At 37.1% G+C, this 23,116-nt stretch overlaps 1 protein-coding gene across 1 annotated transcript in view; it reads left to right on the plus strand.

Moving 5' to 3' along the window:
- LOC145688340 (ubiquitin domain-containing protein 2) overlaps nt 1–23,116 on the plus strand; it is an 87,854-nt gene that overhangs the window by 24,070 nt on the left and 40,668 nt on the right. Inside the window, exons 2-4 of the mRNA XM_081762468.1 lie at nt 7,183–7,419; nt 17,208–17,330; nt 19,950–20,068. Coding sequence (XP_081618594.1) covers nt 7,183–7,419; nt 17,208–17,330; nt 19,950–20,068 — 479 coding nt within the window. The remainder of the gene's footprint in view (nt 1–7,182; nt 7,420–17,207; nt 17,331–19,949; nt 20,069–23,116) is intronic.

Consider the following 23,116-nt stretch of genomic DNA (forward strand, 5'->3'; position numbering starts at 1 on the left):
TTCTAGTAACATCTTTCATGAGCAAAAACTTCAATTTTGGAGGCACGGTGGTTCAGTGGTAGAGCGCTCACCTTTGGTGCAGGGGATCTCCGGTTTGATCCCAACCCATGTGAATTTCCGGTAAACATCGTGTCCGTGGGTTTTCTCAAATAATGAAACTGAAGTTCTACTATATCCTACGGTTACACCTTTTAGGCTAAAGAAGAAAGATGATTAAGAAAATAAATTATTATTATGAAAGAATTGCTGGACTGAGAATTGCGATCAAACCGTGAACTTTGAGAAGACATCCACGGATACGGTGTTGTCCACTGCAGATTCGCGTAACCGGAAGTTTTTTAGTTTTCTTGTTCCACCAATTTTTAATACTTATTCGTTTTCATTATTATGTGTCTAAAGAGCTTAGACAAAAGTTTCTTTCCTTTAACTTAAAAACTCAAATTTAAAATATGATCTGTTAGAAACAATTATTGACACTCCAGTCGGATGTTAGTTATATTTAAAAAATATTTAATAATAGATGTCATACATTGTTAAAGAAAGTAAAGTAGAGGTCCTCAATATATTCGAACTAGTACATTGGTTGGATGGCCACAAAACTTTTAAGAATTTCAGAACAGCACATTCACAAAGAGTCTAGTAAGCTCTTAAAAAATATCACATAGAATGGACTGCTGCCAGACTTAAGTTATTGCTTCAACAAGCTACGTTTTTGTAGCAAATTTCTTTTCACAAACCATGCTTGTCAAAACTTCATAATTTTCTGTTGAATTTAAATCTGGTTCTTACAGATGTGGTGTAGAGTGATGTAAAGATTTCGTACTACGCTCCGTGCTTTTGACTGTGTCAGGGGCCAGAATCTTCTAAAATGAACCTTTCTCCGTTAAAAATACTTCTTGTCGAAGGTATCATTTTATCTTAAGACTCTGTTTTATGTTGGAGCATTATTATCACGATGTCAAATATGAATTCTACCGATTCCTTTATTATGTTTTTTTTTAAAAAAAAAAAGACTCAGGGAAAAGAAGTTGCTTCATTAAAAAGAAAACACCTGCTGGGCACTCGTGGTTTTAACTGTACACGCAAGGCTAGTGCTTCACCGAATATACAATGCACGGTGCCAACTGATTTTTTTTTATCATTGAATAAGGGGGCACAGTGGCTCACTGGTAGAGTGCTTGCTTCTGGTTCGTGGGGTCCCTGGTAAGTTTGTAGTAGATATCATGTACGTGGGTTTTCTCGGGGTATTTCCATTTCCTCTCTTTTTTTCTTTTTTATTCCATCATCATTCGCTTGCCTAAATCATCTGCCTTTCTTATCCTCATAGGTATAATCGCGGGATATTAAGGGGATGTTATACCTTTTGCCAGAAGCGTTTATAGACCTGGAGAAAGAAGCGAAACAAGTAGGACTTGAAATAAATGAAGGAAAAAACAAACTTCTAGTCGAATCTAAGAACACAGGACATCTGAAAAGAATCGGGACACACATAAATATAGAATCACACAACTTCGAAATAGTGAATGAATTTATCTACCTAGGAACAACAATCACATCAAATAATGACCAAAGTGAGGAAGTCAAAAGAAGAATCACCACTGCGAACAGAGCATATTTTGCACTGCTGCCCCTTCTAAAATCAAATCTCATCTCTAAAACTACAAAAACCAGGATATACAGAACATTAATCAGGCCCATAGTAACATATGGATCAGAATGCTGGACTATACGGAAAGAGGAAATGCAACTACTAGGGAACTTTGAAAGGAAGATTTTAAGGAAAATATATGGAGGTGTGAAGGTAGACCAAAATACATACCGAATAAGATATAATAATGAACTCTACAATAAGTACGACGACGTAGACATAGTAACGCACATCAAACTTAGCCGTTTGCAATGGGTGGGACATATTGTCAGAATGGGGGAAGAAAGAGTAGTGAAGAAAATCTTCTTCGCTAACATCGAAGGAAAGAGAACGAGGGGAAGACCAAGCAGGAGATGGTGGGACACGGTCCTAGAGGACATGAAGGAAATGGGAATACGGAACTGGAAAAGCGAGTGCGGCAGACCGAAAGAAGTGGAGGCAGACTCTGACGGAGGCGAAGGCTCGTCAAAGAGCTGTAGTGCCATGAAGAAGAAGATACCTTTTGCCACTGGTTTCTCAGTTCCCATAAGATAACATGTAAACATTATTTCATGAATATCTAACGAAATATGGTACGTAACAACTTAAAATTTTTCATATGTACACAGAAAAGCAATAGGAATGAAATGATTGTTTCAATTTCACGCTTAATGACGTAGATCAAGAGTAATGAACTTTTTAAAGTAACATTGTAATGACTATATATTGAAGGTTGTGTGTTCCAATGTGATCTTCGCGAACAGATGTCCTGCTGACAGGCAGGTATTTCCCTCCCCCTCTTAAGTCCTTTTCCAATGGGTGTGTAGAACGCCACGGGGTGCCACCCTCATACCATTTCTTTCCTCCGTTTCTGCAGAGCGGATAGATTTTCTGTAAATGTTACAAAGAAAGAATATTTGCTTCCAAGACAATTTGAAATATTTGCTTCTTGCGATTTCATGCTGTATGATGTATACTGCGAAAGCAAAGATCAGGTAGAGAGCGCCAGTATCTTCATTACTAGTAACTCTAGTTAGATAATTATTGCTAACCACTAATTTCATATTAGTACGTTCCAACTCTTTGTAATAACACTGCCTCAACAGTAGAAAATAGGGGAGAGTATATACTTTGAAGAGGAGGATCAACAATTTGATACAGATCATGGTTGAAATTTAGCTTTCCTTTGCAGCACTAAGTTTGTATGAGACGTTTGCATGGATACAAACTACAGAATTCCCTGTAGTAACTGGGATTTGAAATTCGTGACAGGTAGTTACTTTTACTTTCTGGCAACATTAGCTATTCAACACATATTTTTCTGGATGTAATAAAAAAAATCAACTTTACTTCAAGCTAAATTCAACAGATTGAAACAATGGATTGAACCCGATGAACCAACTTTCCCGTGAATAAACATACATAAGTAACATTCTAAAAAATACAATAACCCTTCCCTTCGTCTGTCTAGTGGCTAGCTCGCGCACCTTTGGATCACAGATCTCGGGTTCGATACCCGGCGGAAGAGCCTTGAAATATCAACAGATCACTAAGGACTCGGATTCCACTGAAGGCTCACGTCTCTTATAACATCGGTACAGAAAGGGACACTAAACTCTAAACCCACCAAACCAACCAAGCTAATGAAGAACAGACATAGTAATGTCACTATAATTTAGACTACGTGAACGATTTTTTAAAGTTTTCATTATGGTAATCAATATAAGTGGAACTAAGGCCTCGAACATTTCTAGATCTTGTTACTCGAAAATAAGCAAATATAATATATACACATGGTGTCAGGAAATAACTTCGGGATATGAATCCTCGGACGAAAACATGAAAAAGCCTATAGACCAACCTTGGTGCACAGTTGCGTTATTTCAGATATATTGTCCACAGAAAATTGGTCGTAACGGTACAAGAAAGCAACAACTCGAGCAATATTTTGGAGTTTTCCGAAAACGCCTTAAAGTTTTGTTGTATTTGACAGCAACATAATATGATTTAACCTAAGAAATTTAAGAGAGAATGTTTTTAGTACGGTGGCCCGTAACTTTCATTTTATGTTCTCGTGTAAGGATTAATTTCCTTAAGTAATTTGATGTCGTTTTCGAACACCCTGTGAACATACATAGCGAGACCTCGGGTCACGAACTTTATACCTATTCCACTGTAGGGATGGATACGAGTGAGTTTTCTTTGAAACTCGACTCGACTCGAAGCAGACATTTTTGAGCTCGGCTCGAAAAATTTCCTCCAACTCGACTCGAATTCAGGTCGAATTTCGAATCGAGTCGAGTCGTGTGTAGTTTCAATTACTATTTTTAAGTATCCAACATAGATAATAGGTCAATGATACTACTATATTATTATTATTATTATTATTATTATTATTATTATTATTATTATATCATGTATAACCAAGAAGGTAGGCGGGGTGTACCTGTATACTAAAAACTAGTTGACTTCCGATCTCGGTCGCCGAGAAGTCTTCAGGAGGCAAGGACATTGTTCACGAGGATCTGGGTTTGAGTTCCGGAGAAGCAAGTATTCAGGCTCGAGCCAAAAATTGTTAAAAGTTATAGGGCGCCGGTCAAACATGTTCAAACCTGCTCGGCTCGGGTCTAGGGTTGTCAGTGGCTCGAGCGGCTTGGTTCATAGCTCATTCACTATCGAGCCGAACCGAGAAGTGAGCCAAGCCAACATCTCACCCAACCGAGCCAACTCGAGCAATCGGCTCAGTTGAGCCGAGTCGAACCGAGGCGATGAACTCGTTTCAACAGAGCTGGCTCGAGCCGATGGCTCATCTCAGCTGAGTTGGTGAATCATCTGAGCCGAGTCGGTAGCTCATCCCAACCGAGCAAGCTCGGGCCAAAAGCACTTGTGCAGTTTTTTTCTCTCTCTCTTCTTGTAAAGTGATTCTTAAAATATTCACAAATACAGTACATGCAAGATCAGTATAATATATCTTTATCAGGTGTTCTCCGTGGATGAGTCTGTAGAATTGTCACTTTTGTAATCAGGCAGGGGTCCCAGGTTTGAGCCCAGCTAGAGGACAATTTCTCTCCGATTCAAACCGAGTAATGGTTTGTAACCCACTTTAAACTGTAGGTCCCGTCCTTCATAACCCCCCTGTTACATAAGAATGGGCTAGAAAAAACTTATTTCTATCCATATGTAATCTAAATAAATTAAAAGTTTTGTAGCCATGGCCCCTTCATTCGACTGATATCGGTCTCAATCTTGAGAAATGACCGCAAACCGGTCTAACTCGAGGTCAAAGGTCAACTAGCTGTTTTCGCTCAGAATCAAGGCTTTCATTACAAAAGTGTTTTATACTTCCCGCTTTATCCCAACTTTGGCTCTAGCCCAATCTATCTTATTCTCTTATCGATTTCTTAACTGTAACTGTGTGAACCAAATAACCTCTCAGATTTTTAAGATTTCTTATCCCTTATTACAAATCTAAAGTAGGTTTTATTCATGCAAATAATCTTATGTATTAGCTTCCCTAACTCACTCCTTTATTCAGACACGCTACTCGGTTTGGCTTATTCAATCTTGAACAGTAATGAATGGGCAGACTAGTAAATAATTTGTGCTCTACTGGTAAATCATTTGTAAAACTAGTATGATCTCGAGTTTGACTTATTTTATTATTTAAAAAGATTGAGGCCACGATTATCCACAAGATAAAGAAAATGGTTCAAAAACAAGTAGCAGTGCCACGCGTACACCACGCAAAGGAGTTTGGTGTCTGTGGTACGATATTTTCACAATTAATATTGGAACTGTAAATTGTACTAGATTTCTACCACTTCCGGTTTTAGTAGAGAGATTAGACTAGAGACGAAATATATTCTTGGAACGCCTAATAAATTGCAGAAAAGCGCTTATCTATTAGTTTTTATTCTATAGCCATCAAAGTTAAAATCGGAAGTAGTTGATTTCCACATCTTTTGGAAGACAGAACATAGTAGTTATTTTTAGAAAGCTGAATAGAAAGCAAAAACCCGCTTCATTCTTGTTCTATGGAGATCACTATTGAAACCGAGCTTCCAATTGAAGATCACAAGAGGAGATGAAAGGTACACCTGAAACGCTTGAGAGCTGCTCGATTGGAAGAAACCGTTTTCATCTATTTTTTTTTAACCGTTTTTGCTATATATAGATCAATATTTATTGAAAGCAGAAATTATAGTTGATTTGAACCATTGTAGGTTGTAGTAGAGTTAATAATAGAGATTAAATATATTCTTACGAAGCAGAAAACCGGATCTCACTACATATTGCCGTTTTCGATCTATGGTGATCAAAGGTCAAACCACAAATGGTTTATTTAAATCACTTCCGGTTTGGGTAGGTGGTTTTAATGACAAATAAAATTCCTTACTCTTGACTATATTTTGACCAAATTTGGTGATGATCCATCAAGGAGTTCTTTAGTTTTTTCTTTTACTTTTTCTTTCTTTTTTTTCACACACGTGCACACATGGGTATGGTAAATATATAAAGGAGTAGGTAAACCAAATTCTAGTTATTCAAAAACCAAACAAGGAAAACTTGGTTTTTGCCACCCCTGCATACAATTAATCCATTCTAACCACAGAAACGTCGCACTGTCTGTTTTCTATGATAAATAATATAAAATGAAATGAAACCTATCCTTCCAGAAATCAAAAGATAGGTAAATAAGAAACATTTAGACTTTTCTTCGTTGTATAGTTTTGAGTGGCAGAGAGGTGAAAGCTACTGCTTGGAAGAAGAATTCATCCGTTTCAAGAAAAGAAAAAGAAGGAAAAAAAGATGTAGAAAAGCAATCGGAAACATGTTCGATACTGAGGTTCTTTGTTCTACCAAGTATTTTGTTGACACTTGAGTCTCTTCAGTTTCCATCGAAAAGGCAAATTCAGGTAGTTGCCGTCTGGAGCGGGGAGTGGTAAGGAAAACTGCTCAAGGCGTAAATGATTATGAAAATGGAGGGATAGACATGAGTTTCGCTGTTCAAATTGCCACAATGCATCCTTTCCCAACATGTGTTCTTCAAAGAATTTCACCTGTAGTAATTTGTGAAGTATGAAAGTGGTCTTTTGATCCTTTACCTGCAATAGTGATTACCTAATTACGGAAGTAATTATTACAATTAATCTAAGTCATTAAGTTTAAAATTGAGATAATCATCTCCTTTGTATTGCTCTTTGGTATCCGTATAGAAAATTGCAAGTTTCTAAGTGCAGTATTTTGTAAGATATTTACGAATTAAATTTTACATGTTACCTTATGGAGATTCTGAAACCTCTGATGATGGGTAGACACCCCCTTAAGCTGAAAAATTTTCTTTCATTTTTCTCCCCTTTTTTAATAACCAAAATTCTCAACAGTGATCGAACCTGATACGAAGCAAGTGGGCTGAGCAATCTGTGATGTAGGAATCAAAATTTCCGGTAACTAAAGATGATTTCACTTTCAACATCTTTTGTTTTTCGCAATTAGTGAGTTTTATGGTATATTCGGGAATGTGAACTGTTTATAATTCTATTCCCTTATTTTAGGTGCTATAGGAAAGAATCATCCTTTGGTGCATGAAGCTATTAGATGGAAGTCTGACGTGCCATTAACAGATGGGCAGCTTCGTAGTAAGCGTGATGAGTTCTGGGATACTGCTCCTGCTTTCGATGGACGGAAAGAAATTTGGGATGCTTTGCGGGCAGCTGCTACTGCAGCCGAAGCTCAGGAATTTCAGCTGGCCCAGGCAATACTGGATGGAGCCAACATATCTGTTCCTAATGGTGAGAAATTTTGTTGTTTAGCGAATATCGAATTATAATATCGCATTATTGATTCATTTTAAGATGTAGATCAAGAAAGTGTGCATTTGACGCATATTTTAAATACAATGAACGAAGGAATATGACTCTTGCGAAAGGTAAATAGTTCACAACAACATTAAATGAAAAGAGGAGGATGAATGCATACGTATAATTTACTGTATAACAATATTGAATTTTGAATTTTGTGCGTTCCTGTTATGATGATGATCATTTTAAATTCCCTATTTATATTTCTGTTATGTTACTCGAATGTTTAGTTACCGTATTTGCGCGAATATAGGCAGCACTTTTTTTTTTCCTAAATTGTGGCTTGAAAAATCATGGTGCGGCCTATAATGGAGATTTGTCCATTCAGATAATCAATCGTCAGTTTCAAAATGACATGTACACGTATCTTCTGGGTTGAAATTAGTACCGTTATAAGTTACTGCAGTTACTTTTCTAAACTATCAAAGACTTGAAAAGAAAATAGGGAAACTGTTCGCAAAAATTGCCAACTTCATTGGGTACCTGTAACACCATACACTGGCACAGAAATCACTTGTACATTTAATACTTTTATGAACAGGAATACGTATCTTTGTTATACAGTATATATAATACATATGGTATATTTGTATACAGTACCTGTTCTTGGAAGAAAGAAAAGAAAAAACTTTTTTCTAGCAAAACTGCGTACCTACCCAAATCAAACACAAACACTTCCACCATCTCAGCATCACCAGCGTCTGATTCTTCACACTCGCTAGACGATCCAGAATACTGTTCAGTCACTGTCACAAAGAACCTCATCTTCAGTCTCATCAAGATTATTGAAAATTAAAAGTTTTTGTGAAACTCTTCATCACAGATTCTTCCGATATTGACCGCCAAGCAGCCAAAATCCAACGACGCACTTCTGACACTAATGCATGTTGCAAACTGCCTCCTGATGTCAAAGTTGCTTTGTTCATGATGTAATTTTTTATAGAATTGTCCTACACTAGCTTTGAATGGATGATTGATATACACTTCCAAAGCTGCAACACACAACTTTCTCGTAAATTTAGTAGTGCAGCTTATATTCGCGCAAATACGGTATTCAAAATTGTTAAAATGTTGACTGTTCACATTCTAGAGTAGGGTATAGCGCTAGTGCTTCAGTAGCACAATTTTAATTAAAAGAATCAATGTATTCCAGTACTTCTATCAGTACAATAAGTACTCAAAGGGCGTATATCTATTTTCTGTGTTATATATGACCTAAAAGTTCATTTATTAAGACAATATAGAATTAATGATTTTTATCTCCGTTTAGTAATACTCAATTTTCATACACCACCGAAAGTACGTACTAAACATCACCAGAAATGTGTTAAACCATGTGTCTTCTCTTCTATACCAGAAAAGTAGAAAATCATGTGCATTTAAATGCGATATAGTTTTAAAGCGTCTTGACTTAAGTGACTTAAGAGTTTGGCTATTGGAAATGTTCTTATTACCTGTTGTGTTCCTTTGAAATTATATTAGGTAATGGCACAAACAACATAGTTTCTGTGCAAATATCAACAGCTATTGCCTATGTTAGAGATTAATTTCATTCGGACCACCTAAACTCTAAGGTTATAGAAGAAATGAAATTTATGATAAGACTTTAAATGTATTTAACAACGTAGAGAGAGGAAAAATATCATACTTTGTTAATAAGGAGAACAATATAAGAGCGGTGTTCGGAAAATTTTCTTCTTACGTAGCCCTACATGTTTTGGCTTAAATTAGTCAAGTGCCAGACTCAGTGTTTCTAGTCGATCTGGCACCTGGAATTTTTTTCGAGCTCTGAATATAAGTAACGTCTATAAATATGTGATCAATAGAATTAAATTATTCTTCATAAGTAAATACTTGCACCAATAGGGAATATTTTTCTTCTTAAAAGGGAATATGGTAGTAGTGCTCACTTTTGGTGCAAGGTGTCTGGTTCGATCCAAGGCCATACGAGTTCTTTGTAAACAACATCGTTTCCTACCACATATGTTTCCTCAGGATTCTCCCACTGTCTCATTCCATCAACCATTTCATAATCATATCATTCAAATCACCCGTCTCTTTACCCTAAAGGGTATAAACATGAGACGTAAAACTTTTTTAAAGTGGATGAAACTCCTTTGTCGTGGTGTAACTAAAACCATAAATAGGTCTTAAGTAACATCTTATAACAAGAAGCTTAGTGAAAAAAGAAAAAAAAAGAAAGAAACTAGAAGTGATGTTTTATAGATCTAGTTTTTCTCTCGGATGAAGTGCAAAACTAATACAAGAAAAATGTGGGGGAGTGTTAAAATGAAGCATTAACACTGGGGTGAAAACACATAATTAGTAATAGGAGTTCTCAGTGAACTTAGTTCATGCATATAAGATATCTATACTCAGTGCGGTTATCAGGGTTCCCTTCGACCTGGAAATCCTTGAAATGTCAGGGAATTTCATGAAAAGCTAAAGAAAACCCGGAAATGTCTTGGGATTTCAAGTACAAACTTGTCAAAACCCATTTCTCTTCTTGCTTTACAGGTTGTTTGGTAGGGAATATTTTATAAAATAAACTAGGGCTCCAGTACTTTCTAATTTGGTACTAAACATGTTTGAAACAAATATCCTTCCTAAATTTCCTTATATTAGATATTTTCGATATGCTGATGATACTTTGATTTTGTACAAGGACCCTCAAGAATTAAATAAACTGTTCGATGAGTTGAATCAAATTCACCCTAGAATAAAATTTACGAAGGAACTTGAAGAAAATGGTGCTCTTAACTTTCTTGACATTACCATTAAAAGACATAACAGTAAATTTGTTACTTCGATATACCGCAAACCTTCTGCTGGTACAAAATACATCAACTTCAAATCATCACATTCATGGCTTCAGAAATTAAGTATTTGGAAAAACTTTTTTAGGAGAGCTCTTTTACTTTCAGACCTCTCTGAGGATCTCAACAAGGAAATACAGTTTTTATTACAAATTGCACAGGAAAATGGTTTTTAAAAATCTTTGTCAAAATGGTACAAACAAGTACAACAGGAGATTGTCGACACCCATCATCAACCAACAACAGATGCTGCAACTGACAGATGGATTGGTGTCCCTTTGGTTACACATTTTTCAGCAAAAATCAAGATGATTCTGCAAAGACACATCATCAAAATTTCAGCAATTTTAAAGCATTTTTACTGACCCTTTACAAAGCAGTGGCGTCTATCGGGTGAAATGTCAGTGTGATAAAGTGTATATAGGTCAAACAAAAAGGAACGTTTGTACTAGAATAACTGAGCACGTTCGTACCTCGAAGTCTCGGAATCCGCAGCAGTTATCCGGTCTAGCAACGCATCTTAGAGATTATAACCATCAAATCGTGGAATCGTGTTTAATTGAAAAAGCAAAAACAGCAACGGAACAAAAATTAAGTAATCATATTATATTCACAAAGAAAGGCCCTCACTTAACCTAGATAGAAGAGAAATAAATATTATTTGGAGTAATCTTTTCACTACCTACTTTCACCATTTGGAAAGCAAGAACAGAAAACAGTGAACAGCAGTGTACAATGTCAGTGAGTTTCTATTCCCGTGTTTTAATGTTTGACAGAAGATTTTTTTTAAATACATATCCAACCTTTTAACCATTTTTAACCATCTTTCATGTTTTGTATCCTTTTTGAAGTCTACCATAGGCTGATGAAGGAAGTAGCATCTTCCGAAAGCGCTACCTGTTGCATGTAGAACAAAATCCTGCTACATATTTTTTTTGCGGTGAGTAATAGCCTTTCTGCTTTCTGCTCGAATATAATCACCGCTCGCAATATTGTGATAAACTAAGTTTGTTTTCTAGCTGAGTCACAAAATTAATAAGTCAACCGTGCAAGTCACAGCAAAAAGGGGAAAATATTCCCAACCCTTTTCACGTGATTTAACTACTTTGAGAGACTTGCTGCTTTCACGTGAAGTCTGTAAGTGGACGACTCTTCAAACAAATCCAGTGTCTGCAGAAAAGCAATCTTTGTTTCGATACTAAGCTTAGTACTTTCAGATGGAAAAGAGAAACAATACATGAATTTGTTTTGAGGAAAACAAGGAAAAATTTCACCCATAGTAATTTATAAGTGCCAGATTACTTATTGTAATTAATTTAGATATTCAAATTTTCATGATCTACTCACAAGTAAATTGAGGTGTGAACAGTGAAAAGGGATTTTGGAAATACAAGACTACCTTACAGTATAGTATGAAATGAAATGAAATCTTTAACATCACACGGTTATGTCCTGAAGGCTAAAGGAAACGGATGGTAAGTGAAGAAAATGAATGGTGAAAGAAACTAAGGAATGGACCAGCGAACACGATGCTGTCCAATACAAACTTACATGGTGGACTGGAATCGAACCTATGACCTTGCAACTAGAGGTGAGTGCTTTATCATGAGCCACCATACCCGAATTCGACGTCAATTTGTTTGTGGGTTGATTTGGAGTTTAGTAGTATCCTGTTCAGCGCCTAGGCTATTTAAGACGTGGACCTACATCTTAACGTGATATCCGAACCACATAAGCTCCCACCAGAAATCGAACCCGTCTCTCCATCGCCGAAGGTGTGTACCGGTACGCGAAGTATATAGCTACTTGGGAATTCCCCACTATCATAATGTAAACTTTGCTAGTGTTGCCCAGGAAAAGATTACGGACACTCTCGTCTCAATTCAAAATTCATTTCCAAAAAGGTTTACGTATTTCTGTTGGCCGAGTTCGTCTTGTGTCGTTTCGTCGGCAATACGAATTTTCTACACACAATAAAGGTATTAGCATGTGTATGAATTTATCAATGAGAGGTTGGGAAAGATTTTCATTTTTGGGAAAAGATCAAAATCGCAGGGGCTCATATCCGGGGAATATGGCGGGTGCTCCAGTACCTCCCAAACCATCGTCGTAACAGTCTGTACTGGATTGGCTGTATGGCATCTGGCATTGTGTAGGTGAATTGGTCCAGACTGGAGGAAGTGTGGACGTTTGCGCCGTAATGCTGGTCGCAAATGGTGACAGAGGTATGAAGCATTGACGATAACGTCCAATGGAACTTCATGTGACAGGATAATGCCTTCGTAGTCGTATGACATTATCATCACCACCTTCACGTTTGCTGGCTCTTGCCTAAGCCTTTTCGGTCGTGAAAATTCTGGGGCCGCCATTCACTCGACTGACGTTTCAATTCAGGCTCGTAGAATCTTTTGATGAAATTGCTTCAAAATTAAAGGAAAAACTTTTTAAAAAAATGTATAAAAGGTGGGAAACAAATCATCCTGCTGTTAACTGCATGGAAGAGAAAATTGCTTATGTTGAAGAGTTCCTTATCGCTATTTGTCTGACAAGTAAGAAACCAGATGAGTTGAGAGTAGCAAAGGCATTAGAGACTTTTGAATTTGTGTTGATCCTAGTCATTTGAGAAAAGATCGTAATGTCCATGTATGTAACTTCCAAAAGTTTGTAGACTTCTGATATTGATCTGCAAAATAGGAGAGAAAAATCTGAAGAAATCACTTCAGCAAATGAAAGATCTTTGGGGAAAGCATGACGAACTTGTAAAATACAGAAAAGACCTGTGCTCGAAATTGAGTATTTCAAAAACATTTTAAGAGAAACGCAAAAGATTTGCAAAGAAATATTTTGATGTACTGGCTACGGATAGTAGACTAGATGTCTTGAAAGATATATTTCTTGTCACTGTATTTTATTCTATTCTGGATAGTATTGTGTCACAACTTAGCACCCGTTTCCACGGAATGACTGAAGTGCTCAATAGCTTTTATTTTTCCCACTCCAGCAACAGTGTTGTCTGCATCTGAGGAAGACGTTCAGAAATCTGGATATGACTTTGCTACAAAGTGCAGTAGTGATGTAAGTCCAGATTTTCCACGGCAAATATTGGTATTCAGTGATTATAATAGAGCTAAAATAGGCAACCTTCGAACAATTTGGGAAATAGCTTTATTCTTAGTGGAAAATGGGTATTCTACGTCTTTTGCTGAACGCTCGTTTTCGAAATTAAAGCTTATAAGTAGTACCGCACACAAGCTTGAGAAGTAGTACCGCACAACAAAAGTTAACAAATGTTGCCATACCTAGTCTAGCCATAAATTCTGTTACACACTTTTTTGTGAATATATGAAATGCGGTTTGAGATTTTTTAATCTGCTTTAAATATGTTATAACCACATATATTCTTTACAATTGGCACCTATCAAACTTCAAAATGTCCACCATTGGCACGCACACAGGCTTTGAGTCTCTTGGGCCAGTCATCTATTGCAGTACGGAGAGTATCAATCGGAAAATCCGCCACTGCTGCCACCAAGGAACGCTTCAAACTTTTAAGTGAAGGGTCTTTTCTTGCAGACCATGTCTTCTAACACTGCCCACAGTTTGTAGTCCAGAAGGTTTAAATCGGGGCTACCAGAAGGCCACTCAGCACTGGAGATGAAATCTGATACATTGGCCTCCAATCACTGTGTCATCCTTGCCTTATGAGCTGGCGCAGAATCCTGCTGGAAGGTCCAATGATCATTGTTAAACATGGTGTCACTCAAGTCCTTCACAATAGGGTCCAGAGCAGTTTCCAAATATACCCTGGCACTTGTTTTTACACCTTGCTCACAAAAGTGAAGTCTGGTGTGGCCTTCATAGTTCACCCCCCACCAAACCATGACTGAGGAGGGGTGATGACCTCTCTGAACCTTAGGAACTCTCCCACGAGTTTCTCGAAAACTTGCTGCATATATCCTATCATTTTAGAGGTTAAAGCTCTCTTCAATGGTAAAGATTTTCTCGTCGGCAAAGAGGATTTGCCAATGTCCATTGTTGGCGTACAGCTGTAGGAGCTGTCTTGCTTCAGTTTCCTCTGCTGCTTCAGCTGTGGTGTCAAGAAATGCTCAGTGCTCCGCCGATAAGCTCTGACCTTCAGGTCTTCAGAAAGTAACCTGGATATTGATCTTGGGGCCATGTTGAGCTCCCGTGCCATGATCTGCTTCCGGAGTGGATTTCGCCGCACACGAGCAGCCACTGCTTTAACAGCTGCCACTGTTCTCACACTGCGAGAACGACCATTCCTTCGCCGGCCACGTACACTGCCGGTCTCAGTAAACCGCTGGATTGTGCGGTAAACAAATCTTTTGCTGATTTTCAGAAGTTTCAGCAGTTTGAAAATCTCACTTGGTGAATTTCCACTCTTATGCAAGGCAATACTGCAACTCTATTTTTGTACTCACTCCATTCCATGCTTAAGCGAAGCAGATCCACCCGTTCTCTTTCCCTGTTCGACACACACTGGCCAGGGCTGACCTTGAGCTAAATTGTACCTTGCCACCTGCACAACAGGTTCTACAGTCAAAGCCAAAAGTTTGTGACAATATTTATGGCTAGACTAGGTATTAAATAGGGATGAGCACGAGCGAGTTTTCTTTGAAACTCGACTCGACTCGAAACAGACATCTTTGAGCTCGACTCGAAAAATTTCATCCAGCTCGAATCGAATTCTGGTTGATTTTCGAGTAGTCAAGCCAGAACGATCCAAATCCTGTGTGTAGTTTCAAATACTTTCTTGAAGTATCCTACATAAACAATATAATTATCAATGATACTACTACTACTAGTTGTTGTTGTTGTTGTTATTATTATTATTATTATTATTATTATTATTATTATTATTATTATTATTATTATTATTATTATTATTATAACACAAACCTGAAAGATAGTATCTGAATACTAAAAGCTAGTTGACTACCGAGCTCCGTAGTCAAGAAGTCTTCAGAAGGCAAGGAAATCGTACACAAGGATCTGGTTCTGTATTTGAGTTCCAGAGGAGCAAGTGTTCGGGCTCGAGCCAAAAATTGTTAAATGTTATAGGGCGCCAGCCAAATATGTTAAAACTACTCGGCTCAGGCTTAGGGTTGTCAACGGTTGGGCTCCAGCTCATTCACTATCGAGTCGAACCGAGAAGTAAGCCGAGCCAACAGCTCACCCAATCTAGCCGATGGCTCGCCTGAACCGAACCGAACTGATGGCTCACTCCAATCGAGATGGCTTGAGCCCAGTCGATGGCTCATTCCAAGAGTGCCGGCTCAAGCCAGTCATCGGTTCAATTGAGCCGTGTCGATGGCTCATTCCAAGAGTGCCGGCTCAAGCCAGTCATCGGTTCAATTTAGCAGAGCCGAGGCTCATCCCAACCGAACCGGCTCGAGCTGTTCGCTCAGTTAGCCGAGCCGGTTGACATCACTACTCGAGTTGGGCTTCTGCTTGGGCTCAAAAACTCGACCGTACAGGTCTCAGCCTTAATTGTAAGAACTACAGTATATACTTATATCGGTCTTCACGACATTTGAGACTGTCTCGTTATAAAAACCTATTGTCTCGTTATCGGGACGAGACGAGTACGAGCAGTGTCCCGTCTTGTGAGCAACAGTAAAAGTATTTCACATTACTGCTTACATTTCTCATGGCTTTCGCTTTTCACTCTAATCAGACCATGATTTCAAAACGAGCGGGCCATTTATCAAACTCGATTCGAGAAAATTACCTTCGACTAGGCTTGAAACTCGACTCTAATTAGAGTCAAGTCGAGTTTTAGCGCAACTCGTGCCCATCCCTAATATTAAATGTAGAATGAAAACAAGCTTGAAGACTAAACATAGACAAGATTGTTTCAGATTTTGCTGATGCTAAAGCTAGGAGAAAAAGCTTTTTGAAACGACATTACATTTTTGTTGTATTGTGCGATACTTTGAATGTTTGAATATTTGAATCCATTACAGTAAGTTTATTTTGAAATTGTTTCAGCAGTTGTGCAACATCCCTAATATCCCCTTCTTATTTCTTAATAATGATGTTCTTTTCTGTAAATAACATGTGTATAACTATGATACACTATGAATAGCATCATTTCATAAATTTTTTGTTTTCTCTTAAAAATGTATGTGACTAATACCTTTTTCATTTTGCCTAATATTGAAAAGACGATGGATGGATTAAAATCTCTATAAAATTATCATAAATTGCGAAATGCAATGCAAAAAAAGTATGTAAATATACCCTTTCTATCTTATGTTATTCCATTATTTAAGCTTACTTTTGGAAGAAAGTATTTCTGTTTATGTGTGTGTGTGTGTGTATGTTAATATTGTGTTTGCTGCTTTTACTATTATATTGAAAAATACGTTGGCTTGTGGGGGGCTTCCAAATATCGTCTTGCACCGGGGCCCCGATGAGTTTTGTTACGGCACTGGCACTCTCAACTGGTTTATATTACATATAGACCTCGAAATTTGTAAATTGTGACTTGGAAAAGTCAGGGAATTCGTGCTCGCTAAGTTAGTGGGACCCTGGTTACCTCATCAATAAAACTAAAAAATAAAATTGAAAGGAAAGTTTTTTGTAATCACTTGGTAAAATGTGGTTTCTATTTATTCACCATTATATTTGCAAAAGATCAAGATTAACTTTAATAGGACTAGATACACTTCCCACAGGTGTTCTCAATACTCTGAGGTTTGGATTAAAACAACTATAACATTCGGAAATACTAACATAGTTCCCTTGCACGCGTTTCCTAATGTACCATCTATTTTTCTTTTCATTTTGTTGTCGAGGTCTAAAATTTATTGAATGAATGAAAAGTTGTGTTAAATTCTGTTATGTTGAAAAGTAATTAACTTTTTAATCTTTTTATAGGGTTCTTGACAGAATGTTACGATGAGCTTGGAAACCGGTATCAAGTGCCAGTTTATTGCCTCTCGTACCCCATCAACATAGTAAAAGAGACAGCTGGGAGGGACTCTCCCGCCGAGTGCTCAGGTATGAAAACGAAATTGTTATTGCGACATACGTCTTTATTGTTCAGCAATAAGAATGTTAATAGATTATTTTAATTGTACACTGGAAAGTCTTGATATTTTTTTAATGTGAAAAAAAGATGTGGAAATGGATTTGATGATGACCCATATATATTTATATATAATATAAAATGTGTGTTTCAAAAGAAATTGTGCGTATTTTTTTTGTAGACAGTTTATTTTGAGCAGAAAAAATTCATATGGAGACATGGCAATAAAGCTATTATTATGTTTCCTGCAATTTTTTTAAATCTTGATTTGTTTTTGAAGTGCAGATTCTCCGCGAGTTCGAATGGTTATCCGGGTGTCTGTTTTTCCATTACATAGTTGCTTTGAAGTATTCAATTACAGAACTCAAAATCCAGTTCATGGTGTGAGTTACATTTAACTCATAGATTTTGATTGAGCATGCAAGCATCTTCTGGACTATGTGGATAGTGTACCCATCTTAGACGCAGTTTCGATTCCTGGCGGGAGCTCATGTGGTTCTGATTCCATTGTAAGGTTGCTGCTGAGAGGAAAGCTAAGTTCAAATCAAATCAAATGTGATCGAGCATACATATAAGGATGGACCATTTATCTTGAAACGCCTTCGCAGCTGTTAAACTGTTAAAACTAAACTCGATGAAATTTTGCAGCATGCAGATATCAACAGGTGGAAATCATTTGACATACTACAATCTGCCATTCGATTAATAGTGTTACCAACCCAATATGAAGGTATATTTTTTAAATATCACTACGTCAGGGTATTACATATTTAAAATTATATATTAAACAAAAACTTATAATTACCACAATTATTATTCATTGTTACAAATTAACGACGCCACGGTATCAAACATTCGTCAGCATGAAAATTTTGGAGGCTCCAACAGTATGACCTATTTAGCTAGTAGGAATAAAGTTACGAGGGATTGAAAACTTACTTTCTTCAAAAGATTTTATTCCGCGGAAGTGCCTTGATAAGTATCATAAACAATTATATGGGTGGTTTTCAATAAATGTAAAGATCATAACGCAATTTACTTTTTTTTTTTTTAATCTTAACCCGTTTCGGTGATATGACTTGCTTGCTTGCAACTTTTACTTCCTATACACGTATTGTACGTATTTATAAAACGCGATCCTTAACAAAACTGCGAACACATGATAAAACATATGATAATGAGCAAAAACAGCACACACACACACACACACTGCTTGTCACTACAGAAGACCTTCCAAGATAAAGAAAATCAATATTTTTGTGTAACATTCTGGTATTTGCCTTTACCGAACTACTCAGCAGTTTTGGTTCCCAATTACACAAAGCTTGTATTCTAAGTGAAAAATTGGTTCGCTTTGTTTAAATATCTGATAATGTTAAAGGAACACCAGATTGTGATACATTAAAATTCGTGGGGATGGGATGTATATTCAGAGTTTACTGAGTTCATTTTACTGTCAGTATGTCAATCTTTAACTGTCAAATCTCTGCAATGGATCAGGCATTCAAAATATACAGTACTTCTGCGACTGCCTAAGGCATCGCTGTGGGGAAAGGCGCACGGAAAAACAAAATTTCACTTAATTTTCAGTAAGGACGAAGGTTTTCACCTTCTTGAAAACAATTAAATTGGGTGGGTGACGTAAGCTCTCACGCAGTAAACCCGGGTGGGAATGTAAGAAGTATATTGTTACTATATCATTCGAGATTTGACATAATGACGGATGTCAAACTTGAATCTATAACTGTAGCTGTCGAAATTTGTATAAGTGAGTCTTTTAAGACTACTTGATAACAAAGATATGAACAAACAAGTTATCGATATTCATACCGCACCGTTGGTGAAAATTGAGATAATTGCTGTCTGAATTGAAATAATACTTCATACCATTGTTTAAGATTTTGAGTTGAGACACTTTGTGCTGATATCGAAAGAGATTCGTGTTTCAGTTGTTTTTCAATTAAATATTTGTACAGTGGCAAGTGATTAATATATTCCGTAGAAAATTTGGAACACTAACCTCTTTATAATTTGACAGTTTTATTACTTATGCTGTAGTCAGCTTCAAAAGTGAAAAGACGAAGAAAATTTGGTAAGAACAAAAAAAGGGGGCGGGGGAGAAGATACAAGAGTAAAACATTTTCTTCCATTCTATGACGAAGAAGATACTGTTGGAGCTTCCCTGTCTTAAAATTTTAGAAAGTTTTTAACAATCATTCCTTGTCCCAGTGTAATCTTTCCTTCTTCTAAGTATGATAATAGATCAGATGTTTGTAATAAGTTAGTGTTTTTATTAACGTTCCACGATTATGCACCGAGGCTAAGGGAAACGGTGATGGTGAGATGGATAATAATGGCGGAATGAAGCAAGTGGTAGAAGTAGGAGAACACCTACTAAATCCATATAGTGAGCGCTCTACCAATGAGATTCTTTTTTTCTGTTTCATGTTGTAGAAACTTGACATGGTAAAATTTGATTTTAGATTATATCTAGATTGAATTTATTATTATTATTATCATTATTATTATTATTATTATTATTATTATTATTATTATTATTATTATTACTTGTTTTTCTGTATTTTCTTTAGAACCTGTTGAGAGGGGTACGGAAGTTACTTTGAAGTTACGGCTGTCTTCCACATGCGCAGATGTAAAACTGTCTGTCTTCAGTAATGATACCATAGCTATAGCAAAGAAAAAATTGCAGGTGAGCAAAATTAGTTATATACATTTTCTTATTCTTACATTATTATTTCTGTATAAACGTTCATGTAATATTTTATTGGCTTTTATAATTTACAGTATAGTGAATAATAATACTGTGTGGTGAAATTGTTAGTACGCGTGGTATTAGATTTGACTCCCAGTGAGGGCACATTTTTGCCAACTAGGCAAAGGAGGAGGTATAAAATATAAACGCACTCATTTTCGTTTACTTGTATATTAATATATAATAAGAAGTAAACTAAAATATTTACCTTTAGTAGGCTTTGTTTTATTTATCAGAATTGTCGGCAACTCTTGGCTGTTACCTTTTTCAAAGAATGAAAATTGGACGAAAAACTAGATTCCACTTAGTTACATTCCTGTGTTTTATCTTGATGTTGTTTTCTCAAAAAAATCTTATCTCATTATTCTCTTGTTGGTATTTTTCTTTTTTTCACTACTAAGTTATCTTCAATTGTTCTGTCTTGTAATATTTAACGCAAATAATGAAATCAAACTGAAATTATGATTATCTTGAATACGAAACTCTATTGGTTTTTCGCAACCATGTTGCTGTGTTGCCACATCCAGAATCCAAGTATTTCCTATTCGTGGGTCAAAGAAACCCCTGAATATGTTAATGCGTAACTTTTTTGTATTTCCTGGGCAGTTTTGATTCCGTAGTTTATCATATTGAAGTATGTGATCCCAAAGTATGTCTATCATGCCAACACCCTAGTTTAATTCTGGGTTCTTGGTTCTAATAAAACATGACTCCATACGTAATTCTTTCAGTTTGTGAAATCACCTTGTGAAGTATTCTTATCTTGTTTGTGGAATGTTAGTTTCCATTTATGTCTTGATAAAACCCGACAGTGCTAGGTATCGTTCCTTTGAATTCCGTAGATGTTCTTTTATTATCGTTGCTATATTTCTTTTTTGTCATGCCTATGTAAGTATGATTACATTGATTTATTACCGAGTAAACGCCTAAAAGAACGTGATTGTCTAAGTAGTAGCTTTTATAATTTTTTTAAAATAAGATGAATGTAGTACTATCTAACAAAAAAAAAAATCTTTCCGTTCTAGAGGAATGATGAGCAATACAGTTGACGGTACGTAGGTCGAAATAATCTCTATCTGCATTCAACACCTTTTGCCAACGTTCCTGCAGCTGCACAATACCCTGGTGATAAAACACGGCAGTCTTGGGTGCAAAAAAGTCCGTGAGTGCGTTCCGCAGGTCTTCCTCATTTGCGAAGGATCTCCCTTGGAGGTGTTGCCGAGGGAATGAAACAGGTTGTAATCTGTTGGCGCGACTTCCGGTGATATGGTGCACGGTACAGTGTCTCCCAGCCAAGGTGCTGAAGGATCTCCCGGATCCTATTTACTACATGTAACTTGGCATTGTCGTGAAGGAACAATACACCCTTGAGATTCTCAATGTTGGCTCCTTCTGCCGCAATATACGGTGCATCCTTTGCAACTGCTGAGAGTAGAGGATAGCAAGGAGCTCATAATGCACTACTTGCCGACAATTCCACTATACAGAGAGCAAAACGTTTCGTGGGTGCAGAGGTGATCATGAAGTGTGAGGAACAGGGTCACGTGGCGATAACCATAGTCTGGTGCACTTGGGAGTGTCATAGAGGACCCACTTTTCGTCACCAGTGAGCAAGCGATCAAAGATAGGTGTATTCAAGTGCCGAGTGAGCAAGGACAAACAGGCTATCTCTCGTTATTCCGTGTTGGCTCCCGATAAGGTGTGGAGTACTCACGTGTTTAACTTGTATGACTTCCATATCCCATGCAGGTGCAGTCTGACTGTTTCATTGGAAACATGGAACCGTTCTGCAAGTTTATCACACATTAGAGAACTGTCCTCCTCCTCATCCACATCCACATAGTGGTTGTCCACTACGAGGTTCATCCGAAAGGCTCATCTCCCAAGCGGAATTTCTGGAACCAATGTCTGGCGATACATTCGTTCACGGCATTTTCTCCAGATGCCAGGCATATGCGGCGACTTGATGCGGCAGCTAACAGATCCACTTTAAAGTCATACAAGCTGCTTCGATACCTCCATTTCTCTTCGACACTAGAAGAGCTATGACTTCCTGTATGTGTGTGCAACGTGCCTGTATTATTGAAGATCGATTGTCAAACGAACTTCCGATCGCTTGGCAGGCACATGCGTCATTCCTGTTTCTTTCTGTGAGTGCATGATCAATGGAACTCGAAAACGGTAAGAACTTTTTTGATTACCTTGTACTACTCTAAGTCCATATTTTTCCACGACCTTTTGCATCCGATATAAAAGGGCCTAATGTGTATAGCTATCCGCGTGTTTATTTTCGGTTTCTTTTCTGGTTCCTTTGCCTTGTTCTTTTCTTCTTCGTTGTTACTCTTATGGTTTTTAACGCCTATGTTTACCATTTATTTAAAGTTACTTCAGATCAAACAAGGTTAAGGAACCAGAAAAGAAACTAAAAATAAATAAGTTTGCCCCAAAACTTTCATATCGTATGCAGTAGTATTGAAAAAATATGGATGTAGAGTAGCACTAAAATATTCTATTAACCTGGAAAAGTATTTAAGAAATTATAGAAGTTACTACTTAGACAACCAAGCCCTTGCAGGAATTTACGTGATGATAGGTCAATGTAATCATATTTACATAGATATGACAAGGAAGAAATATAGCAACAGTAATAAAGGAGCATCTGAGGGATTCAAAGGAGCAAGACCTAGCAATGTCAGCTTTATCAAGACATAAATGGAAACAAGCATTCCATAAACAGGGTAACGAGTATTTTCCTGGATATTTATTAAAAACACTTAGGTTTTTATGGAACATTGTGTGTTTTGTCGGAGATTAGAGAAATAACTTCTATAGTTTTGGGTTGAAATTAGTGAAAGTGAGGTTCTTTTGCTTCATGAATCCACAGCATCCCTAGTATAACAAAAACGGTAAGAGATAACAAGAAATGGCTTTTTGATATGACTTCAGAATCCTAAGAATGACTTCCATCTCTGTACCTATATTACA

Source organism: Thermobia domestica, chromosome 1 (genome assembly GCF_964235325.1).
Source record: "Thermobia domestica chromosome 1, izTheDome1.hap1.1, whole genome shotgun sequence".
NCBI classification, from domain to species: Eukaryota; Metazoa; Arthropoda; class Insecta; order Zygentoma; family Lepismatidae; genus Thermobia; species Thermobia domestica.